This window comes from Polypterus senegalus, chromosome 7 (genome assembly GCF_016835505.1).
Source record: "Polypterus senegalus isolate Bchr_013 chromosome 7, ASM1683550v1, whole genome shotgun sequence".
In the NCBI taxonomy this organism is placed as follows: domain Eukaryota; kingdom Metazoa; phylum Chordata; class Cladistia; order Polypteriformes; family Polypteridae; genus Polypterus; species Polypterus senegalus.
This window is the reverse complement of record NC_053160.1, coordinates 153,465,499-153,486,840: the sequence shown is the minus strand read 5'-3', so window position 1 is coordinate 153,486,840 and position 21,342 is coordinate 153,465,499. Positions and strand designations below refer to the sequence as shown.

The 21,342-nt window shown below is 41.4% G+C and overlaps 1 protein-coding gene across 1 annotated transcript in view; it reads left to right on the top strand.

Moving 5' to 3' along the window:
• Positions 1–21,342, top strand: part of LOC120532921 (atrial natriuretic peptide receptor 2) — a 186,264-nt gene that overhangs the window by 39,577 nt on the left and 125,345 nt on the right. Inside the window, exons 2-3 of the mRNA XM_039759411.1 lie at positions 12,545–12,639; positions 13,249–13,384. Of these exons, the coding sequence (XP_039615345.1) occupies positions 12,545–12,639; positions 13,249–13,384 (231 nt within the window). The remainder of the gene's footprint in view (positions 1–12,544; positions 12,640–13,248; positions 13,385–21,342) is intronic.

Here is a 21,342-nt window from a genome sequence, read left to right as displayed (position 1 = left end):
GTCCTGATAGATATGTCAAGAAGTTTAGCAATAGCTGGTATGAACATCTCCCATCTTCAGTTATTGGCAAATCATATTTAGGAAAATACTGGTGTACGGATGCCATGGTTGATGAGCTATATAATCATACGCTGCAGCGCTTGAGGACGTTAACTCTTGAATGTGTTTCAAAAATGTGGCTGTAGCAGTTAGAAATTCTTTTCCTGTTAGTGTTTCTATTTCTCCAGCCCTTTCCATTAATTAGGCAACATGGAAGAGAATGAAATCATTATTTATCACCAGCTTCCACGTGCCTTATCAAATCCCCTTTCGCCATCTTTAGTGCTGGGTGAACACATTCGTGAAGCGAATGCCTCTTACCCAAACTCTTGATGCCCGTTACCCCATCTTTTGATGCTGATTATGTCGTTTGATTACATTCATTTTCGACATGTTTAATGCATGGTCTTCAATTGAAATGCAAAATGCTTTGAGCAGCAGCTAACCAAAAGGCAATACGTTTGCTTTGCTTTTAGTTATGACACGTAATCTATAGACATGAAATAAAAATGCAGTATGCTTTTGTATTGAGTTTTAAAATGACACTATAAATAGGTGCCATAGTGAAAAGTAATCAATCATTTGGTTGATATGTTTAAAAAAAATAAAAATAAAAATAAAAACGACACAGAAGCGGTAGAAGTAGCCCAGAGAAAAGTGACTAGTCTGATTCCAGGAATGTAGGGGCTGAATTATGAGGAAAGATTAAAAGAGCTGAGTCCTTTTAGTTCAAGCAAATGGAGGTTAAGAAGAGACATGATTGAAGTTGTAAGAAAAATACAGTGAGAAGATAAAGAGTTAGGCGAACTTCATGTATTTGATAACAAAACAAGAAAAAACAACAACAACAATTTGAAAACAGACTTCTTTTCAGATGGGAGTCAAGAGTTAAACTCCCTCTGGGTCTCCAGCTCCACTCCCGGAGAGCTACTGTGGCTGCAGGTTTTCATTCTAACTCTTTTCTTAATTAGTGACCAGTTTTTGCTGATAATTAAATATCTCCCTTTATTTTAATTGACTTTTTTGAGATGTTGACCGCTGAATCGATTCCTTTTTTCCTTAAACGGCACCTAAAAATAAATTTGATGTGAAGTGAGCCAAGAGATGACCAACTAAATTGGGGCCTCAAACTCCAACCAACTTCACTTTTACATTAAATTTCTTAATTTGAAGCCAATTCTCGTTGCTAATTAAACCCTTTATTTACTTCCATGGTGCTCATTCTGCCATGGAAGACATTTCCAAAACTGTTGATTTTCTTTTTTTAGAGCGCTGTCAAAATGTTTTGTGGACCTGAGCAGACCAACATTACTGAGGCCTTCACCTTTTCTTTATTTTCAGTTATTGTTTAAGGTTTAAGGTTTCTTTATTTAGTCATGTTTACACAAGAAAACATGAAATTTGCCTTCTCAGTTGCATCTAATAACAGACAGAATGAGATACAACAGACCAATAGAAACAAGAAAGGTTAAGGTAAAGCAGTTAAATAATACATATTTACATGAAAAAAAAGGTTACAGAATATATATCAAAACCTTAATCATTATCTCCGATATTTCTTATTAAAAAGTCTTATGGCACTAGGAAGAAAGGAGTTTCTGGAGCGATTTGTGTGGGTTTTCAAAGCGACTATCCTTCCTGATTTACTGAACTTTAGTTCTACATGTAATGGATGACTGTCATCAGTAGAGATGATTTCCAGTCTCTTTAACATTGCCTTCTGACACACACTAGTCAAATCATCTACATCAGCCCCAATAACTCTTTAGCTGCATACTTCGTAATCTGCTGGAGCTTTTTTAAGTTTTGGTTTGTCAGACTATTAAACCAGGCAATGAAACTGAAATTGATCACAGACTGGATCATACTGCGATAGAAGGACAACATGAGGTTCGTGTCTACTTTAAATAGTTTGAGTTTATGGAGGAGAAATAAGCGCTGGTTGCGTTTAGAGAATAATTTTTTTGTATTTGTATTCCAGTTAAGATTGTTATCTAGGTAAATTCCTAAGTATTTATATTCAGTCACTATTTCTACCTCCTCTCCCAGAACTATAGGGTGTCCCAAAATTCACGCAAGATTTGAATTTGGTGCCATTTGTGCGGTAAAGTGTTGCCAACGAAAAGAAAAGACAGCGTGACAGCTCACAGTTCAGGGTTATTAAAAACGGAGCACTACACGAAATAACGACGTGTTTTCATTGTTGAGCAATATTTTAAAAATAATGAAGGTTTGGCAGCTACAGTTCACAATTTTCGTACAAATTATGGTCGGAATAGTGATTTAAGTTCATCAACTGCGAAGAGATTAATTCAAACATTCAGATCATTTAACGCCGTTGGACTTTGGGTTTTTTTGAAGTCTAAGGTTTATGCCATCAAGCCCACGACCACCCACGCCTTGAAGGAGAAAATTGAGCCACATTTATGCAAAACGGTCATGGAAAATTTCAACAAAAGAGTGCGTATGTGCCAACAAAGCCGTGGAGGCCATTTACCCGATATGCTATTCCATACATAAGCCTATACTGTATACTTTATCAATCAATTAAAAATTTACAATTTTTAATTAAAAACTTGTGTTCTCTATCAAAATTACTTCTTGCGTGAATTTTGGGACACCCTATACAATAGGTGAACATACAGATTTCTGTCTCTTAAAATCAAATATCATTTCTTTGGTCTTTTTTACATTCAGAGTGAGAGAGTTTTTATTTCACCAGTTCACCCTCTAGTCCACTTGATTTAGATAGTGGCATTCATCCTCCCCAGATATACATCCTATGAGCATGGTGTCATCTGCATACTTGATAATGGAGCAGTGGTCATTGTTCTGTCTCATTTTGTGTGATGGACGCAGGTTGTTTTTTATGTGTTGGTTCATTTTGTGTCTTAATATTGTTTGGTTGCTAATTAAGAAAAAACAAAATAATTAAGGGGCCTGAGTCTTACGATGTGCATCATTTAAAATTAAGGCAAAGAGTTAATTAGCAGCAAAATCTGGTCACTAATTAAGAAAAGGGTTAGAAAGAAAACCTGCAGTCACAGTAGCTCTCCAGGGCTGGAGTTGGAGACCCCTGCTCTAGATGGTAGTGGACCACTTAAGGGGAAGCCAGAGTGGAGGAGGCGGGCTGAGGGGTTCGTAACCCAGAAGTCAATTTATCAGAGTTGCCAGCTGTCAGATCTGTTAGGGAGAAAAACAAGGTGGAATTATTATTAGATGAGCCCACTTGCATGTTTAAATAGTGACTTTGATGGAGAATATCATAGCAAGCAGCCCACTTCTGTGACAACTGTTTAAAATTATGAAAGGAATTAGTCCAGTGGATTGAAATTGTTACTTTAAAATGAGTTCATGAAGAACACAGGAACGCAGTTGAAAACTTATTAAGTGTAAATTTTGGACAACCATTAGGAAGTTTCTCTTTATGCAGAGAACCATAGACACTTGGAATAAGCTACCAAGTAGTGTGGAAGACAGTAGGACTTAAGGGACCATCAGAACTGGATATGATGTTATGTTGGAGGAATTTAGTGAATAGGACTGGTGAGCTTTTAGGGCTCAATGGCCTGTTGTTGTCTAAAATGTCTTTCTAATGTTTTAATTATGACATAATAAAACTGTGCCAACATTAACTGCACCATGTGTATACGCATTGCCTTGCACTGAGTTAATATGTTGCATTGCATTTAGTGTTGGCATGAATCTTCCATACTGAACTGGATAAGTGAGTTAGAGGATGGTTGAATGGATGGATGGATGGATGGATGGACAGAGAGCCAGCTCCCCACAGGCTAAATGCCCCATTCAGTATTAGTAATCCATGCAGCAGAATGTGATCTTGTGATCTTGGGGTCTAAAGGCTTCAGGCCAGTACTTATGCTTCTTGAAAATGTCTAAGGCACAGTATACTTTTGTGCACATTTCCCAAACTGACTTGGTGGCTGTAGAGTTAAAAGATTCAGGTCACTTATTAAGATGTTGTAATCCCACGACTCTTAGTCACTGTTAAGAATTCCAAAAAGCAATGTTTGCTAAATGAAGCTGCATCACACATGTTTGTAATATTAAAAGTAAAGATAAATGGTGGCTGCCTGGAGGCATCATGTCTATTTTTTTTATTTTGACAGACTGTCACTTTCTCTTTGAATCTGTTTCAATTCCAGCTTCTAAAGATTTGTCCAATCCTGCTGCACATCAGCTTGACAGATTCAAAATGAGCAAATTACCCAATCTGTTACAGACATGGAAGTCGGCCCCCTTAAGCTTTTTTAGCTGACAGGAGAAAGTGGTGGGGGCTTCTTGGGATTAGACGAGTGAATGGTCTTGGCATTGAATTGGGGGCATGTTTCCAGTATTCCAATCGCCAGAGCCTAAAACAAATGGATAAAGAATTTGGTCAGTCACCACATCATTCCTCAGAGACAGCGTTTCCTGCCGCTCGGTTTCCTGCCTTGCTTTCCAGCTTGTAATAAGTACCATGTTAAAGGTTGCTCAATTTTCATAGTCAATGTAAGGCAGTGCAAATGCATTCTGAGCCGGACAATTTATGATAGCACAATTTCCTTCTCTGCATTTCCTAATGGCAGCTGGCATTGCTAATGGAGACAGAGAAGTTGGAGTCTTAATGCATAAATATTTTAAAGGCTTGAGCGCTGGTTTCCTTATGATGTTTCTGGCCTGGAGCCAAGTTCTTATCTGTAGATAAGCCAGCAGGGGTAGCCCCCCCAGTGACATCAGAGTGACCACCACCATCAAGTAATTTCAAGAGCTGGAGGTCGAGTGGGAGCTTCTGTTATGAATGCAGCTTTGTTTGGTTTCCTTATCAATACAGATATTACCGTTTTTTTTACAAAACAATCAATATTTATTTTATATAGTTTCTTTCATAATGTGCTTGATGGAATTCAGTGTTGATATATGCAATGTTTTGAACACAGAGCATTCAATCTTCATTTTATAAAGAGCCTTACATTGTAAGAAACATGGCAACGTGCTTTAGAGTGTCTATCCTGTCTTATCCTGTCATTCAAATTGCTCAAGAAAGCTTTCAATCTTTATTTTAAGTTGGGCCATATACCGTGTATTCTGTGTTATTATTAAGTGTCCCTTAGTGGAATTCATCATTATTTAATGTAGCACCTTTCAAAAATAAAAATAAAAAATATTTAACTTAGCGCCTTTCACTCACATTCATACAATGCTTTACAGGACATGTCGTCCTTGTTTTCTACACTTCCTTTAATAGACGATGTAATCTACAGGTATCTATGTTTATACAGTGATTTTCATAGAGAATGTTATAACAAACATCTGTAAAAAACAAAGTGCGTTTTACATAAATCAGTTTTACGTTAAGAGAGTCTTTTTTTAATCAGTACTTTTCAATGCAATCTGCTTTATAAAGTTCTTGTCTTTTTCTCTTCCTTCTCCCTCTTCATCGTTTTCCTCTTCTGTGTGGGGTCAATGTGTCTGATCAGTCTTCTCCATACAGCTCAGTCCTGCACGCCCAATCCTGTCAAACCCTTTTCTATCAAATCTTCTTTTACTTTATCTATCCACTTTTGCTTCGGGCTTCCCAGCTTTCTCCTTCCATGCACTTCCATTCCCATCATTTTTTCGCCCGTATATTCATTTTCTCTCCTCATCACATGTCCAGATCACTTCATCTTGCATTCCTCTCCCACTTTTATTGTACCTCTGATTGTTTCATTTCTTATTCTGCCCTCCTTTGTAACTCCACAAATCCATCTTAACATTCTCATTTATGCCACATCTAACTTCTATTCGTGTGCTTCCTTTACTGCCCATATCTCAGCTCCATACATCACTGCTGGTCTTACCAATGTCTTATAAACCTTACTTTACCTCTTCGATCACTTGATACTCCTGATACCTTCTTACAATTGTTTCATCCACATCTCTACATCTAGTTTTCCATCTTGGGCTACCAGTGATCTTAGATATTTACTCCACTCTTTTCAGTATCTCTCCCTGCAGTTAACGTCTGAATCCTGATCATCATTAAACCTCACAATTTATTTCTTCTTCCTGTTTAACTTCTTCTTACAAAGTGTTTCTCCATTCTTCCAACTTCCTTTCCACTTCCCCTTTTCTGGTGCTACACAACACAATGTCATCAGCAAAAAGCATGCACCAGAGACAGTGGTCTTTTACCCCATGACTCCACAAATCTATAGCCAGATCAAAGAGGTAAGCAACTAAAGAAGATCCCTGGTGCAGACCTACCCTAACTGGGATCTTCTCTGTTACCTCAACATTGCTTTTAACCCAGGAAAAAGATATGGAAAAGCATTCACAAAATCTGGATAAAACTAGAAAATGGCTGCTAAAACAAGGATGGGGATGACAAACTTCAATACAGTTGAATGACTTTGTAGGTTACAGAGGGGCACAATGTTAATGATTCATTGGTCTGCAATAGTGGCGGGTGTCAGATCACACTATTTTTACATGTTGCTTCACATCATTCCACATATCTTAAGCATTAATGTTTTTTGATTAAAGACTCAATAGTTACATAAAGACACAAAAGGTATAACTATTAAATAACAAGAGTGATGCTGTCGTGTCGTCGGACTTGCGGCCATATGTCTTGGACACTCGGGTGAAGAGAGGGGCGGAGCTGTCAACTAATCACCACCTGGTGGTGAGTTGGCTTTGATGGTGGGGGAAGATGCCGGTCAGACCTGGTAGGCCCAAACGTGTTGTGAGGGTCTGCTGGGAACAGCTGGCAGTGTCCCCTGTCAGAAGAAGCTTCAACTCCCACCTCCGGCAGAACTTCAACCACGTCCCGAGGGAGGTGGGGACATTGAGTCCGAATGGGCCATGTTCCGTGCCTCTATTGTTGAGGCGGCTGACCGGAGCTGTGGCCGCAAGGTGGTCGGTGCCTGTCGTGGTGGCAATCCCCGAACCCGTTGGTGGACACCGGCGGTGAGGGATGCCGTCAAGCTGAAGAAGGAGTCCTATAGGACTTTTTTGTCCTGTGGGTCTCTGGAGGCAGCTGATAGGTACCGCAGGCCAAGCGGAACGCGGCTTCGGTTGTTGCTGAGGCAAAAACTCGGGCATGGGAGGAGTTTGGAGAGGCCATGGAGAACGACTTTCGGACGGCTTCGAGGAGATTCTGGTCCACCGTCCAGCGTCTCAGGAGGGGGAAGCAGTGCAGTGTCAACACCGTATATAGTGGGATGGTGCGCTGCTGACCTCGACTCGACGTTGTGGGTCGGTGGGAGGAGTACTTCGAAGACCTCCTCAATCCCACTAACATGCCTTCCAATGAGGAAGCAGAGCCTGGGGACTCTGAGGTGGGCTCTCCCATCTCTGGGACTGAGGTCACCGAGGTGGTCAAAAAACTCCTTGGTGGCAGGGCCCGGGGTGGATGAGATACCCCAGAGTTCCTTAAGGCTCTGGATGTTGTAGGACTGTCTTGGTTGACACGTCTCTGCAACATCGCATGGACATCGGGGACAGTGCCTCTGGATTGGCAGACCGGGGTGGTGGTCCCCCTCTTTAAAAAGGGGGACCGGAGGGTGTGTTCCAACTATAGAGGGATCACACTCCTCAGCCTCCCTGGAAAAGTCTATTCGGGGGTTCTGGAGAGGAGGGTCCGTCGGATAGTCGAACCTCGGATTCAGGAGGAACAGTGTGGTTTTCGTCCTGGTCGCGGAACAGTGGACCAGCTCTTCACCCTTAGCAGAGTCCTGGAGGGTGCATGGGAGTTTGCCCGACCGGTCTACATGTGTTTTGTGGACTTGGAAAAGGCATTCGACCGTGTCCCTCGGGGAATCCTGTGGGGTGCTCTGGGAGTATGGGGTACCGGACCCCCTGATAAGAGCTGTTCGGTCTCTGTACAACCGGTGTCAGAGCTTGGTCCGCATTGCCGGCAGTAAGTCGAGCCCGTTTCCAGTGAGAGTTGGACTCCGCCAGGGCTGCCCTTTGTCACCGATTCTGTTCATAACTTTTATGGACAGAATTTCTAGGCGCAGCCAGGGTGTTGAAGGGGTCCGGTTTGGTGGACTCAGGATTGGGTCACTGCTTTTTGCAGATGATGTTGTCCTGTTTGCTTCATCAGGCCGTGATCTTCAGCTCTCTGGATCGGTTCGCAGCTGAGTGTGAAGCGGCTGGGATGAGAATCAGCACCTCCAAATCCGAGAGCATGGTCCTCAGCCGGAAAAGGGTGGAGTGCCCTCTCAGGGTTGGGGAAGAGATCCTGCCCCAAGTGGAGGAGTTCAAGTATCTCGGGTCTTGTTCACGAGTGAGGGAAGAATGGAGCGTGAGATCGACAGGCGGTCTGTCGTGGTGAAAAAGGAGCTGAGCCGTAAGGCAAAGCTCCCAATTTACCAGTCGATCTACGCTTCTACCCTCATCTATGGTCATGAGCTATGGGTAGTGACCGAAAGAACGAGATCGCGAATACAAGTGGCTGAAATTAGTTTCCTCCGCAGGGTGTCTGGGCTTTCCCTTAAAAATAGGGTGAGAAGCTCAGTCATCCGGGAGGGGCTCAGAGTAGAGCCGCTGCTCCTCCGCATCGAGAGGAGTCAGATGAGGTGGCTCGGGCATCTGATTAGGATGCTTCCTGGGCGCCTCCCTGGTGAGGTGTTCCGAGCACGTCCAACTGGGAGGAGGCCCCGGGGAAGACCCAGGACACGCTGGAGGGACTATGTCTCCCGGCTGGCCTGGGAACGCCTTGGGATTCTCCTGGAAGAGCTGGAAGAAGTGGCCGGGGAGAGGGAAGTCTGGGCCTCTCTGCTTAAGCTGCTGCCCCCGCGACCCGACCTCGGATAAGCGGAAGAGGATGGATGGATGGATGGATGGAGTGATGCTGTAACTTAATTATAATGAAAACATACAATTCAAGTCTGTTTCTCTTCGATATACTCCCATCCTGTATCTACGCACCACTGCATTCTGGTCTTCCATAGTACTGGTGTAAATTATCTTCCATCAGCTATCTCAAAAGCTCAATTTTTTTCTTCTTCACCTCAGTAACTGGCTCAAAATGGGTTCCCTGGAGTGCACACTTGAAGACAGTGTTTTCCAGAGCAATAATCATTTTGGGATTTTACTGGATGATCCAAGTCTCGTCACAACTTTTTTAAAAGTTTGGTTTCACTTTATTTTGCCCCAAAATATCAGCACAAATTTGCTTGTGATTTTCATTATTGGTCAAGGGTCAGAAGCCTAGAGAAAACTTTGGCACAAATTTTCGTCATGTTCTGCAAAATTTGTTTGACAATCTCGTTATTGATTCAGACTATTTGTGCAATTAATTCTGATGCTGAGTTGTCGATCATTTTGAACACTTTCATAGACTTTTTGCACATTCTGTTCAGTTTGTTTATCATCTGCAAACCTCAGCTATCATCTGTCAACCATTTTTTATCAATTTCACTAAACATTTCAAATTAATACATAGCTGAATTTTTGACCTGATGATTTTCCAACACACATTTTTCTGATGTTAATTTCAAAGTGTGAGTGACAGAGAGCTAATAGCGTGACATGATTGAAACTTGTTTATGCTTGTCCAAGGTCGGTGACCCTCACTCATTTCTGGCCTGTGCAATATGGTTAGACTCACATGTCTTATTATTGAATAGCCACATCTCGTAGATGCCAGCTGTGCCATGTGAATGACATACAGCGCTTGATTGACAAACTTTCTTGGGTTACATGGCATGTCTTTGCACAGCTGTTTTAGTGTTCTAACTTCTGTCTGTAACTTTAATAGGCAAAATGTACTGTACCCGATAGGAAGAACACAACACCCAAGAGGCCTAGAAGTTATCATTTAAAATCCAAGATGCAAAAGACATTCAGCCCAGTAACTTCCCCATGTAACTGAGCATTTTATTGACTACAGTAATTTATATTGTGTTAACACCATGGAAATGATAACCTTTCTATTGTATTAAGGAGACTTTTTAGTTGTAGAACTTCAAAAACATCTGTCTCCCAGTAATCTTGATTCTATTTATAATTCATTAACATGAGTATTCAGACCCTTTACTCAGTACTTAATTGAATCACTTGTGGAAGTGATTCCAACCTGGAGGTTTGTTGGGTTTGACGCGACAAGCTTCACATACAAGGAATTGGGGATTTTCTGTCATTCTTCTCAGTAGATCGTTTCTGGCTCTGTCAGGTTAGAAGGAGACCATCGGTGGGCAGTTATTTTCAGGGCTCTCCCAAGATGTTTAATTGGTTTCAGGTCCAGGCTCTGTCATGGCCGCTCAAGAATATTTACAGAGTTGTCCCTAGGCCACTCCTGTGTTGTCTTTCCTTTGCGCTTAGGGTCATTGTCCTGTTAGAAGGTGAAGCTTTGGCCCAGTCTGATGCCCAGAGTGCTCTGGAAAAGGATTTTCTCAAGGATATCCTTGTACTTTGCTCCGCTCAGCTTTCCCTGAACCCTGACTAGTCTCCCTGACATTGCTCGATTTTTGCTGATGTGGGGTCACTGAAAAGTATCCGCACATCATGAGGCTGCCATTGTTGGAATAGCATTGCACAGGTGATGAGTGGTGCTTGATATCATCCAGATGTAATGCTTAGAACTGGAGATAAACTGTTCAACCTTTGGTTTCGTCAGTTCAGAGCCTCTTGTTTCTCCTAGTCTGAGAGTCCTTAAGTTGCGTATTTGCAAACTCCACGTGGACTGCAAATGTAATCTGGCCACTCTGTCATAAAGCAAAGATCGATGGAGTGCTGCAGTGGTGGTTGTCCATTTGGAAGTTTTAATTATCTCCACGCAGATTCTATAAAGCTCAGCCAGAGTGACCATCGGGTTCTTGGTCACCTCTCTTACCATGGTCCTTCTCTCCAGATTGGTCAGTTTGGCTGGTTGGCCAGCTCTGAAAAGAATTGTTTTTGCTCCAAGCTTCTTCCATTTAAGAATTATGGAGGCCACTGTGCTCTTAGGAACCTTCTGTACTCCAGAACTTTTTTTTTTGTAAATCTACCCCAGTCAGATTCTTTGGAGCTCAGCAAGTAAGACCACTGTGTTCTTGATCACCTTTCTCACCAATGCCCTTCTCAGTTTGGCCAGGCAGCCAGCTCTAGGGAGAGTCATGGTTGTTCCAAATATATTTCATTTAAGAATTAGGAAGCTAAATGTGCTCTTGCTAACCTTCAGTGCCGTAGAAATATTTTGTATCCTTCCCTAGATCTGTGCCTTTACACAATCCTGTTTCTAAGTCTTTTCAAGCACTTCCTTCAACCTTATGGTTTGGGTTTTGCTCTGATTCACTTTGTCAACTGTAGGACCTTCTATAGACAGCTGTGTCCCCTTCCTAATCATGTCCAGTCAATTGAATTGACTACAGGTGGACTCCAAAAAAGGTGTTAAAACATCTTAGTGATGATCAAAGAAATAAGATGGATTTTAGCCACATTTTAAGTGTCATAGCAAATGGTCTAAATATGTGAGTCAGTGTGAAATTTCAGGAGGTTTTTCTATAATATATTTGCAAAACAAATCTTAAAATCCTGTATTTTGCTTTGTCATTTTGGGATATTAAGTGTTGGGACCTGAATACTTTCTGAAGGCACTGCATAATAATAGAAATAAATGAAGAATGATGGACATGTTACAGAATAAATAATAGATGCAAAAAGCATTTAACTCTTTAACTGTTTAAAGTCCATTGGTATATAAAAGATCATGGAGCATCAGGAAACAAAGCTTTAGGGGAAATAACTGTTGATCTACATTAAATAGATAAAACGACTTCTAGGCATTCTTAGGATAGCCAGCCCTGTGGCTGTTAGCTGTACAGTTTACAATGGTGTGCATAATGAAGAGCCTCCAAGGCAAGCATTGATGAATGGGCTGATGTTGGGTAATGGTCCAGCACTGGTGTGTGTCACTAGTGGTGCAATTTCTAAAAATCCATTGAAGGTATTGTTTTAAAGATAATAACATCAGTGCCACCCTGAGAAGTAAAATAAAATGTGAATGAAGTTGATTTAGCCATCTAATGAAAACTGAATTCACTTTAAAGCACACTATTAAGAGGTTAAGAAACCCCCCCAAACCCCCCCCAAGGGTGTTTCAGTATTCATAACCCCTCCACCCTGTGAGACTGGCTGCCTCTTTAAGATGAAAACATCCCAGAATGCCCATGACCAAGGCCCAATGATGACCTATTCTTCTTTACACTCTCTGCTCAGGCATTGTGATTCCCATCTCCCTACCCCCATCACTCACTTAAAACTACTTAGAGGGTCTTTTTTTTTTTTTACTTTCTATTTTTGACTCTAATCCATCAAGTGGCAGACCACCCTGTATATCTGGCATGACACACAAACATTTCAGCTTCACACCTCCAGCTGTAAGTGACCTGAAGGCACCAAGCAACCTTGCTGTTAGTGTTTGAGGCTCACACGTGGAGTTACTGGTGAGGCTGCCAAGTTCTGACTACATCTGTCACTTTGTGTTTTTCCATTGCAGTTCATAAAGATGATTTGTCTTTTTATCCTTCTGCAGGCGTCACAGGCCTTGTGAGCACAGACAAGAATAACGACAGAGATACAGATTTTAGTCTCTGGGCCATGACAGATCCTAAAACAGGAATGTATGAGGTGAGGATTTTTTTTTGGCTTTTTTTTTTTACATTTTGGGCCACTGTCTGTCTGTTTAGAAACAAGGAGCTTCTCTTTGCTAATACTATCTACATCTGACTGAAACTTTTCTGGAAGTTTATTGCACTAAGAAATATCAATGCATTGTATGCACTGGCATCATAAATAGGAAGGGTTCCTGCCTGGAGACCACAGCAGCTGGCATTGGCTCAGTGTGATCCTGAACAGGAATAACAGTCTAATAAATTTGTCTGCAGGTTAACTGAACTGTCATTGTTAAATGGTCTCTGAGTGCATGAATGTGTGTGTGTTCATGTTGTGATAGAATGGCACCCTGTCCAGGTGTTATTCTCTGCCTTGTGCCCACTGACTCTTGGAATAGGGTGCTTCTGCCCCCAACCCTGCCCTGGATAAGCAGGTTAAGTAAATCGATGAATGGATGAATTAGTCTATCATCACAAATCTACCTTTCTGTCTATAGTATACTGCCATATGTATCTGTCTTTATAGTGTCTTTCATGTATATCGAAAATGGTGCCTTTTTTTTCCATCTGTAAGATTATACTATATTGACATTTGTTTTTAATTATGTTTTTTTTTTGTTTACAGAAAGTGGCATATTACAATGGAACAAACAAGCAGATTATCTGGTCAGAGACAGAGAAAATCCAGTGGCCAAAAGGCTCACCGCCCCTGGATAACCCACCTTGTCTCTTTGATATGGATGATCCCTCCTGTAAAGAAGGTGCTACACATTTCCATCTCAGTTCAACACTTGATGACATTTACAAATAGCTAGACCATGTGTGATGAGTACAAAAAGAAGAGGCATGTTTGATACATTGCAGCTTCATAATCGAGATCAGGGGTTCTCAAACTCAATCCTGAAGATCCCATATGGCTGCAGACGTTTGCTCATGCCAATATTAGAAATACTGCGACCTGATCTATAATACTGATCCATGTTTGTTTGGCACCACATGGCTAATTATGCATGCAAATTAGGTATGTGCCCAGCTCTCCTAAAACAAGTACTAAAGGAGCCCTCCATTCCCATCATAGATATTCTCTGGTTGGATGGTGCTCATTATAACGTCCCATTCCCTGATTAGTCACCTTTCACAGAACAAAAGCATATTCCAGCATAGCAGACACAGAGGACTTGCTTTCCAGGGTGTTTGTTGTTTTGCTTCTGTATGCATCTAAATTATATTTTGTACAGTTTGAATACATGAACAAAAATAAAATAAAGTTACTGGATGCTAGAGTTTTGAGAGTGGCGACATTACCATCCCTTCAAAGATTTTTCTGCTGATGCACACATTTCCAGTGTAGGTGAATGTCTACATCATATGCGTTTTTGGTCATTTTAGTGTGGATGCGTCTATGAATGATATGAAAATGGTAGTGTGGATGGAGACCGTTTGCATTTAAAAACTCTGGGTTTGTGTATTAGCGTCTTCTGTTATGGACTGACTCCCCTTCCAGGGTTGCTTACTACCTTATGGCCAGTGTTGACTCTGACCCTTTAAGATCCTATAATGGAGAAAGGGGGTTCAGAATATGAATGGATGGGATATTACCGATGAAGTCTGACTCAGGTTTCCACATCAGCAGTATTTATCTTAGTAAAACTGCTCATGTTCCCAGAATGGACAAAGGCAGTCAACTCCTGTCAGACATTCTTGGTTGAACTACAGTGTGGACTTGTATTGATCCACTCAAGAAAATTGATTTTTTAAATTTATTTATTTATTTTTAATTCATTCTATTGCTAATCTGGCTATGTGTTTAGAACATTTGTCCTGCTGGAACCTCCTCAACAATCAAGGCCCCTTTAAATCTCCACTTTGTTACAACTGAATTAGTGAAATCTTTTTAATTTATAGTTCACTTGGAAGGATCTGCAGAATTGTATTTCTAAGTTGACATTTAAAGATCATACTTACATTCTATTGTATCCCAATGTCATTAATATAGTAAAAAGTCTGAGGGAGTCTGGTAACATAGGATGGAGGGTTGTACGTGTTCAACTCTACCCATCATAACAAATGTATGAATAGGAATATGTGAAGATCTAGAGATACACCTTTACCTAAAGCTGACCAAAGCTTCAAGAAGACCTCTGGGCTGATATTTGACCTTCTTTGTATGCCAGCACCTTCATCTGTGTGCACTTTTAAAAAGCAGCCTTAGTGTGTTAATAAATTACCAAGGGAGTACTGACTTCAGAGGCTTCAGAGTTCAGGGTCACAAGAACCAGGCACCTGTCATGGCAGGACAAAGCGTAAAGTAAGGATAAATGCTGAACAGGGTGTCAGAGCAATGCACACTCACACTGACCCACACTGACTAACTATACGTGTGTGAAGCCCACACAGTCACAGGTAGAATGACGGCCTTCACAAAGGCAGCTCCTGGCACTGAGAGCACTAATTTCCTGAGATTCATCATTGGTATTGAATGATTCAGCAGAAGATGGTCGCAGTAATGTTTTTATGTAATTGAAACATTAAAAACTCTGATGTGTGTGAGGAGCCTGGTCTTCAGTTTGCAACAGAGGTTTTGAACATGTGTTGAAAGTCATCGTAGGCTTCTTTAGAGCTTTTATCAGTTCATACTAAATATTTCTGGTATCTGGTTTTGGCATCAGCAAAGCTGATGTAAATATTTGCTTAAAACTTATATTTGTAGTGCTTAAAACAACAACAATAATAATAATAATCATTCAACTGGAGTAACATAGAAGGCACAGACACCACTAAAGAAACTAAACAATACAACAACAGGCTAGAGACGTTTAGTTCAAAGCTAGTGTCTCCAAAGTTAGTTTAAATTAGAACTTACATTAAAGTTTGTAAAGTATTGTTGTCTATTGATCACTTCTATCTATGATTTGATTGATAACACTCCTCATGTTTGCTTCTGACTCACTAAAGCATTCACTTCTAAAAACATGTGTACCTCCGGTCCTCCCAAGATCAAGGTTCCAGCCCCAGTAACTCCTGAGTAGCAGTAGGTTGCCACCCCACATGTGCTTGATGTTTAGCAGATGCCAGGGATGTCAATCTTCTTCTTCCTATCACATGACCAGTTTCTGCAATTTAGCAGCACTCAGCAGATGTTGCCGTTTGTCTTTTTCCATGTCACCTTCTTGAGCAGTTTCCCTGTAAGAAAGATGCAAACACCAATAGCTTTGTTAAGGTTACCACTGGCCACATTTTTCGCTGCACAAGTGTGTATCATCATAAGGCTTCGATTACGACCAAGAGCAAGGTTCTTGCCCCTGTGGTTCATGAATAATCGCATGACGGACAGACATAATCTTTGCATTTTACATTATATATATATAGCAGCGGCGAAGTACTGCCTTAAAATCTTTATTAAGAAAAAAAGTAAACTTTTTTAAACTGAGGGAAAATATACAAATAATTATTTGTTAAGGATCTCTTTGTATACCACGTTGTCAGTTCGGCCCTCCGGTTGTAATATGACCAAGCTGTGCGCTGAGCTTAGTCTTGAGCATGCAACATAAATTTGGCCATGTGAAAAGCAATCCTGTCTCAAATCAATGCCAACCTTTTGAAGGGTCTGTCCCTGAGTCTTATTAATTGTCATTGCAAAGCAGAGCCTTACTGGAAATTGAAGGTGTTTGAATTGAAATGGGAGATCAGAGGGTATAACAGGGATGCGAGGAATAAAAACTCTCTCAACTGAGCCACTGCCAGTAAAAATAGTTGCCTCAATTAGGTTCTTTTACAGACACGTGACCTGAAGTCTTGTGCCGTTACAAAGTTTCAGTGGCTGTAAGTTTCTCAGTAACATTATTGGTGCCCCAACCTTCAAAATTAGATTATGCTCAGGAGTGCCTGGTGGATTCAGAGTGTGGAGAAACTCTACCGGATAGTGCACCGTGTCTTCCACTTCTACAACTGAATCCACAGACTGATATGTTTTCGGTTGTGAAGGTAGTTCTTGAAGTAAAATGTGGTTTATAGTCGTAGTCATGTCATTTCTTGGTGTCAGGATAGCTCTCTCCCTCAACCATGACATGTTGTTTTCGTGAAGATTTTGTAGATTGTGGTAAACATATTGAAGAAGGCTTTGTAAGGTATTCACGAGACAGAGATTTGTAGGAATATTTATTTTACGATTTTCTTGTATGAAGGTGCCATCACCTATACTCATCAGAAGAGCAGAGAACTCCCCGGCTTTTTTGTTGCCATTCAAATGAACCCTCATGTTTATTCTTAAGGTAACAACATTGATTTGCGGCCATAGGTATGAAGACTTCAGACATGCTTTAACTTCATCAGTGCGTGTTCCTCTGGGCACGACTGGTAGGGTTTGCTGGAAGTCTCCAGCCAGCAACACTGTCAAGCTTCCCATAAGTTTGTTGGTGTTTTGATGTCTTGGAGGGTCCTGTCTAAAGCCTCAACACCTCCTCTGTGTGCCATAGTGCATTCATCCCAGACAATAAGCTGAGAATGTCGCAGCACTTTAGCCATGTTACTCTGCTTTGATATGTTACACATGGGGGATTCATTATGGCTGAGGTTCAGAGGCAGCTTGAAAGCTGAATGAGCAGTTCTGCCACCCACAAGAAGAGTTGCAGCAATGTCAGAAGAAACCAGAGCTATGGCAATGTTACCTTTTGCTCGGATTTTCTCAAGGAGAAGGTTTATGAGGAATGTCTTACCAGTTCCTCCTGGAGCATCAAGGAAAAACATCGTACCAGTGGCCAAGACAACGCTGCTCATGACTTGCTCATAAACTGACTTTTAGTCACTATTTAGCAACAGCTCGTTATTTGTGACTATATTGGCCAATTGCAAGGCGTTGTAAGATGTCTCTTTCAAGTACTCGGGATTTGACGTAAGTTGTGCCAGTTCTCTGAAAAGTGAAGGCAAACCGTAATGATCAAGAGATTGACCTCCAATAGCAATTATGTAGTTTTCAAGCAACTGTAGACACTTGTTATAGATCAAATGTAACCACTGGTGGACTTCTGTTCGTATATGATCTCTTTCAGTCTGTCTCCTAACATCTTCTGCTATGCTGTCTTTATGTTTTTCCCATAGGTTTAAGGGGTTTTCCATTTGGCAGAACACCAGCATGACAGCAAATAGTTCACGGATCTTTTGAGGTGACCGATACAGAGCAGCTTCCTGTAGAGTCTCGTCCCAGTTGATATCGTCCTGTAAAAAACAAAGTGCCCTGCAGGCCGACTTATAGGTTGGATGTAGGACACCATCAACTGTTCTGAGAGATTTTAAAGACGTGGAACCTGTGATTTTGTTGAGCAGCAGTCGAAGATGGTAGCATTCAGAGTTATTCGGTTGCACAGTGTAGAAACGTCCCAGCACATTATCTTTTTTCACTCCCGAATGTCCTGGTACAGGGTTCCCCTGTTTCCTCCGACGAAACATGTTGTTTGCCCACACATAATATGATGGAATTTCATTATAATGAATTTGTTTTGTAAAATCATCGTGGTTGCAAAGGTTAAAGAACGCTAAAACGGTCATCTGTGGTGGATTGTGTACTTTATCGGCAACATTGCTTTCTGTGAAATAAATTCTTTGTCCGTTCTCAAGATGCACAGCAAGATGAACGACCGGAGGGTAACTTTCGTGAATGGGAAAACAGAAAATGCGCCAGGCTGCTTCAGAGCTACTAATGTCATGCCCAGCTTCGTATCGAGATACTTCGTCATTTTGATTTTGTATTGTAAATACTGCCTGGTCACTTCCCTTGTTAACATACTTGAAGATGTATTTGATCGATTTTACTGAATTGCAAAATTCAACATTGATGTGAGGATTGAAGAAGCAGAACAGCACAGGACTATAAGGGACCACCCATCTGCTGTCGATATGTACTCTATTGTTAATTGTATGACCTCCATCAGCAGGTGTGCGCCGACGGTACTGAGGGTAACCATCTTCTCTGGTCTGAGTTTCTGAGATGAAGGGATGCGGGTACTTCTTACTTCATATTCTGTTGATCATGCAGGGTGAGTTGATATTATGAGGTCCACATGGGCCGTGAATCATGGTGGATTTTACTATTTTGTGGAGGGCAGGGTCAGTCTGTGGATCAGGAATTTCCGCACGGATGACTTGATCGATGACAGCTGGTTTAATCCTATCCTTTAGCCACAACAGAATGTGTGCATGGGGAATACCTCGCTTTTGCCACTCTATGGTGTACATGTAGCAATATGTACAGCCGAAAATATTACTCTTCGTGAGTAAGTCTATCATTTTGCGAATCTTGAGATGAAATACACGACTGATAAGGTCGTAGCGATCATGAGGTTTTTGATGTGGAAGGAGAACTTCAGTGATGTCAGTCCATTTAGGACTGCAAGTAAATGTGATGAATAAGTCAGGACAGCCATAATGACGTACGTACTGTATGTCATTGTGTCTTGTGTACGCTCGTGCATATAGCGAGGTCCTCCAGTGAACGACGATGGTCATATCACAGCTTGACCAAGTTCCCTTAAATTAGTGTCGTTTTTTTCAATAGCATCTTTCAAGTGGATGTAATTTTCAGCTCATAGTTTCTTCTAATTTAGTCTGATATAATTTAGGCATAAAATTTCCCTCAACGATTTGGTTAGCACCAAATGACGTCATTTGAAATGCGCTGCTGTACTTTCAAATGTTGTTCAAGAAATCCTCACTTTGAGGATGTTCGCCATTTAACAGGCCCTCAAGAAGGTCAGGAAGCTTACGTAAAGGAGTGAGAGAGACTTTACCACTGTTACAGCACAAACCAGGGGACTCACATTTCCACCTATGAGCATGACAATAGTCACAGTGAACATCCATGGATCCAATGTGTACTGTTTTGTCACATTCATAATGTATGTTTGGGTCGTACGCAAATCCACAATCGGCTTTTTTGAGCCAAACCTGTTGTTTTCGTATGAGCCGCTTTTCATTATTGGGATCGTACCTAGAATCAGAAGCTCTATTAACTTGTGGATTTGCCTGCGAATATTTAGTGACAGCGTTTCTATGAACTTGTGGATTTCTCTGCAAGGATTTAGCGGCGGTATCTTTATGAAGTTGTGGATTTGCCTGCGAGTATTTAGCGACAGCATCTCTATGAACTTGTGGATTTGCCTGCGAGTATTTAGTGACAGCGTCTCTATGAGCTTGTGGATTTGCCTGCGAGTATTTGGCGACAGCGTGTCTATTAACTTGTGGATTTCTCTGCGAGTATTGGGTGGCAGTGGCACAAAGTTGTTTCTGTCTAGCTGCATCAGATAATGTACCATGACGTCTGACACGCCTCCTTTTTACTGTTTTCTCACAGCTTGGATTGCTACTGTCATAATCGGTTTGAGTTTCATGATTTGTTTCAATTACGTTAGTATTTTCAGGACTTGTGTTGAAGTGACATTCGGCATCTGTCAAGCGTTGTAAGCATACAACCGGCTTCATCAATAACTTTACATCCAGGTTTTAAGAGTTGAAACATTCATAAACATCAACTGTAGTAGTGTCCACTACTCAAATCGTCACCTGTGAATCTAAGATGTTTAACAGGCATTGGCGGTTCTCCCGAGGTGTAAAATATTTGGCCATTTTGGTACACTTAAAAGCAACAATCGAACAATTCAGCGGCAGCCATCAACTCACATGCAGAATCATAGGTGAGGGGCTTAAGCATTTTACTCTTCTAGTGCTCCTGTGTAGTATAATTATCTCCTGTACTGTCATCAGTCCACCCCTTGAACCTGTCCCAGTCATTCAATACATAAGACACAATGTTCCTCCGGATATCAAGAGTGAGCCTGATATGTCCGTGCAATATGTAGCACAGAGAATGGAAAAGGTAGGTGCCATCTCTGGGCATGGAAACCACTCTGTAAGTGACAGTTCTTTGATCGATGGTGATCACCTTGATAGACATGTTAATGGGGGTACGGTTGGAACGTTAAAGGAAATGGGCACCTAAACAGTAAACTCTAAGTCTAAAATACCTACACAATAACTATAATTGTAATAAACGAACAATAAAACAGCGGAGAAGCCGTGGATTAAATAAAAAGGCTGCAGTTATCAGCAGGGAGACGTGAATACTGTGGCGAACCAAGGAAAGGAATGAAGAGACCCGAGCGAAGGACGGCCTTATATAGGCAGGCAGTCAGTTATGTGGGAGGCGTGGGGATGGGGGACGCAACTCCGCCTCACACGGCGACTGAGCTGCAGGCTATGGACGTATATATGTACATAAGTAGGATTCAGTTATGACCGTCACGCGTAGAATTTGGAAATGAAACCTGCTTAACTTTTGTAAGTAACCTGTAAGGAATAAGCCTGCCAAATTTCAGCCTTCTACCTACACGGGAAGTTGGAGAATTAGTGATGAGTCAGTCAGTCAGTCAGTGAGGGCTTTGCCTTTTATTAGTATAGATATATACATATACAGGGTGAGTCAAAATTATGTTAACATTTGAATGTTAACCATTTATTCACAAAGCATACTTCATATGTGCAAGATGATTTACAGGAATGTCTCAGCCTGTTCGCCATCATGTTCAGCACACAAAAGCCATCGAACAACAGTACCATTTAAAGCCCAGGCACACATTTTGTGGGAAATAGATGATACCACATCTGTCTTTCAGGTCATTGATATCACAAACTTTCCTGCTATAAACACGCTCCCCCATAACCAGAAATC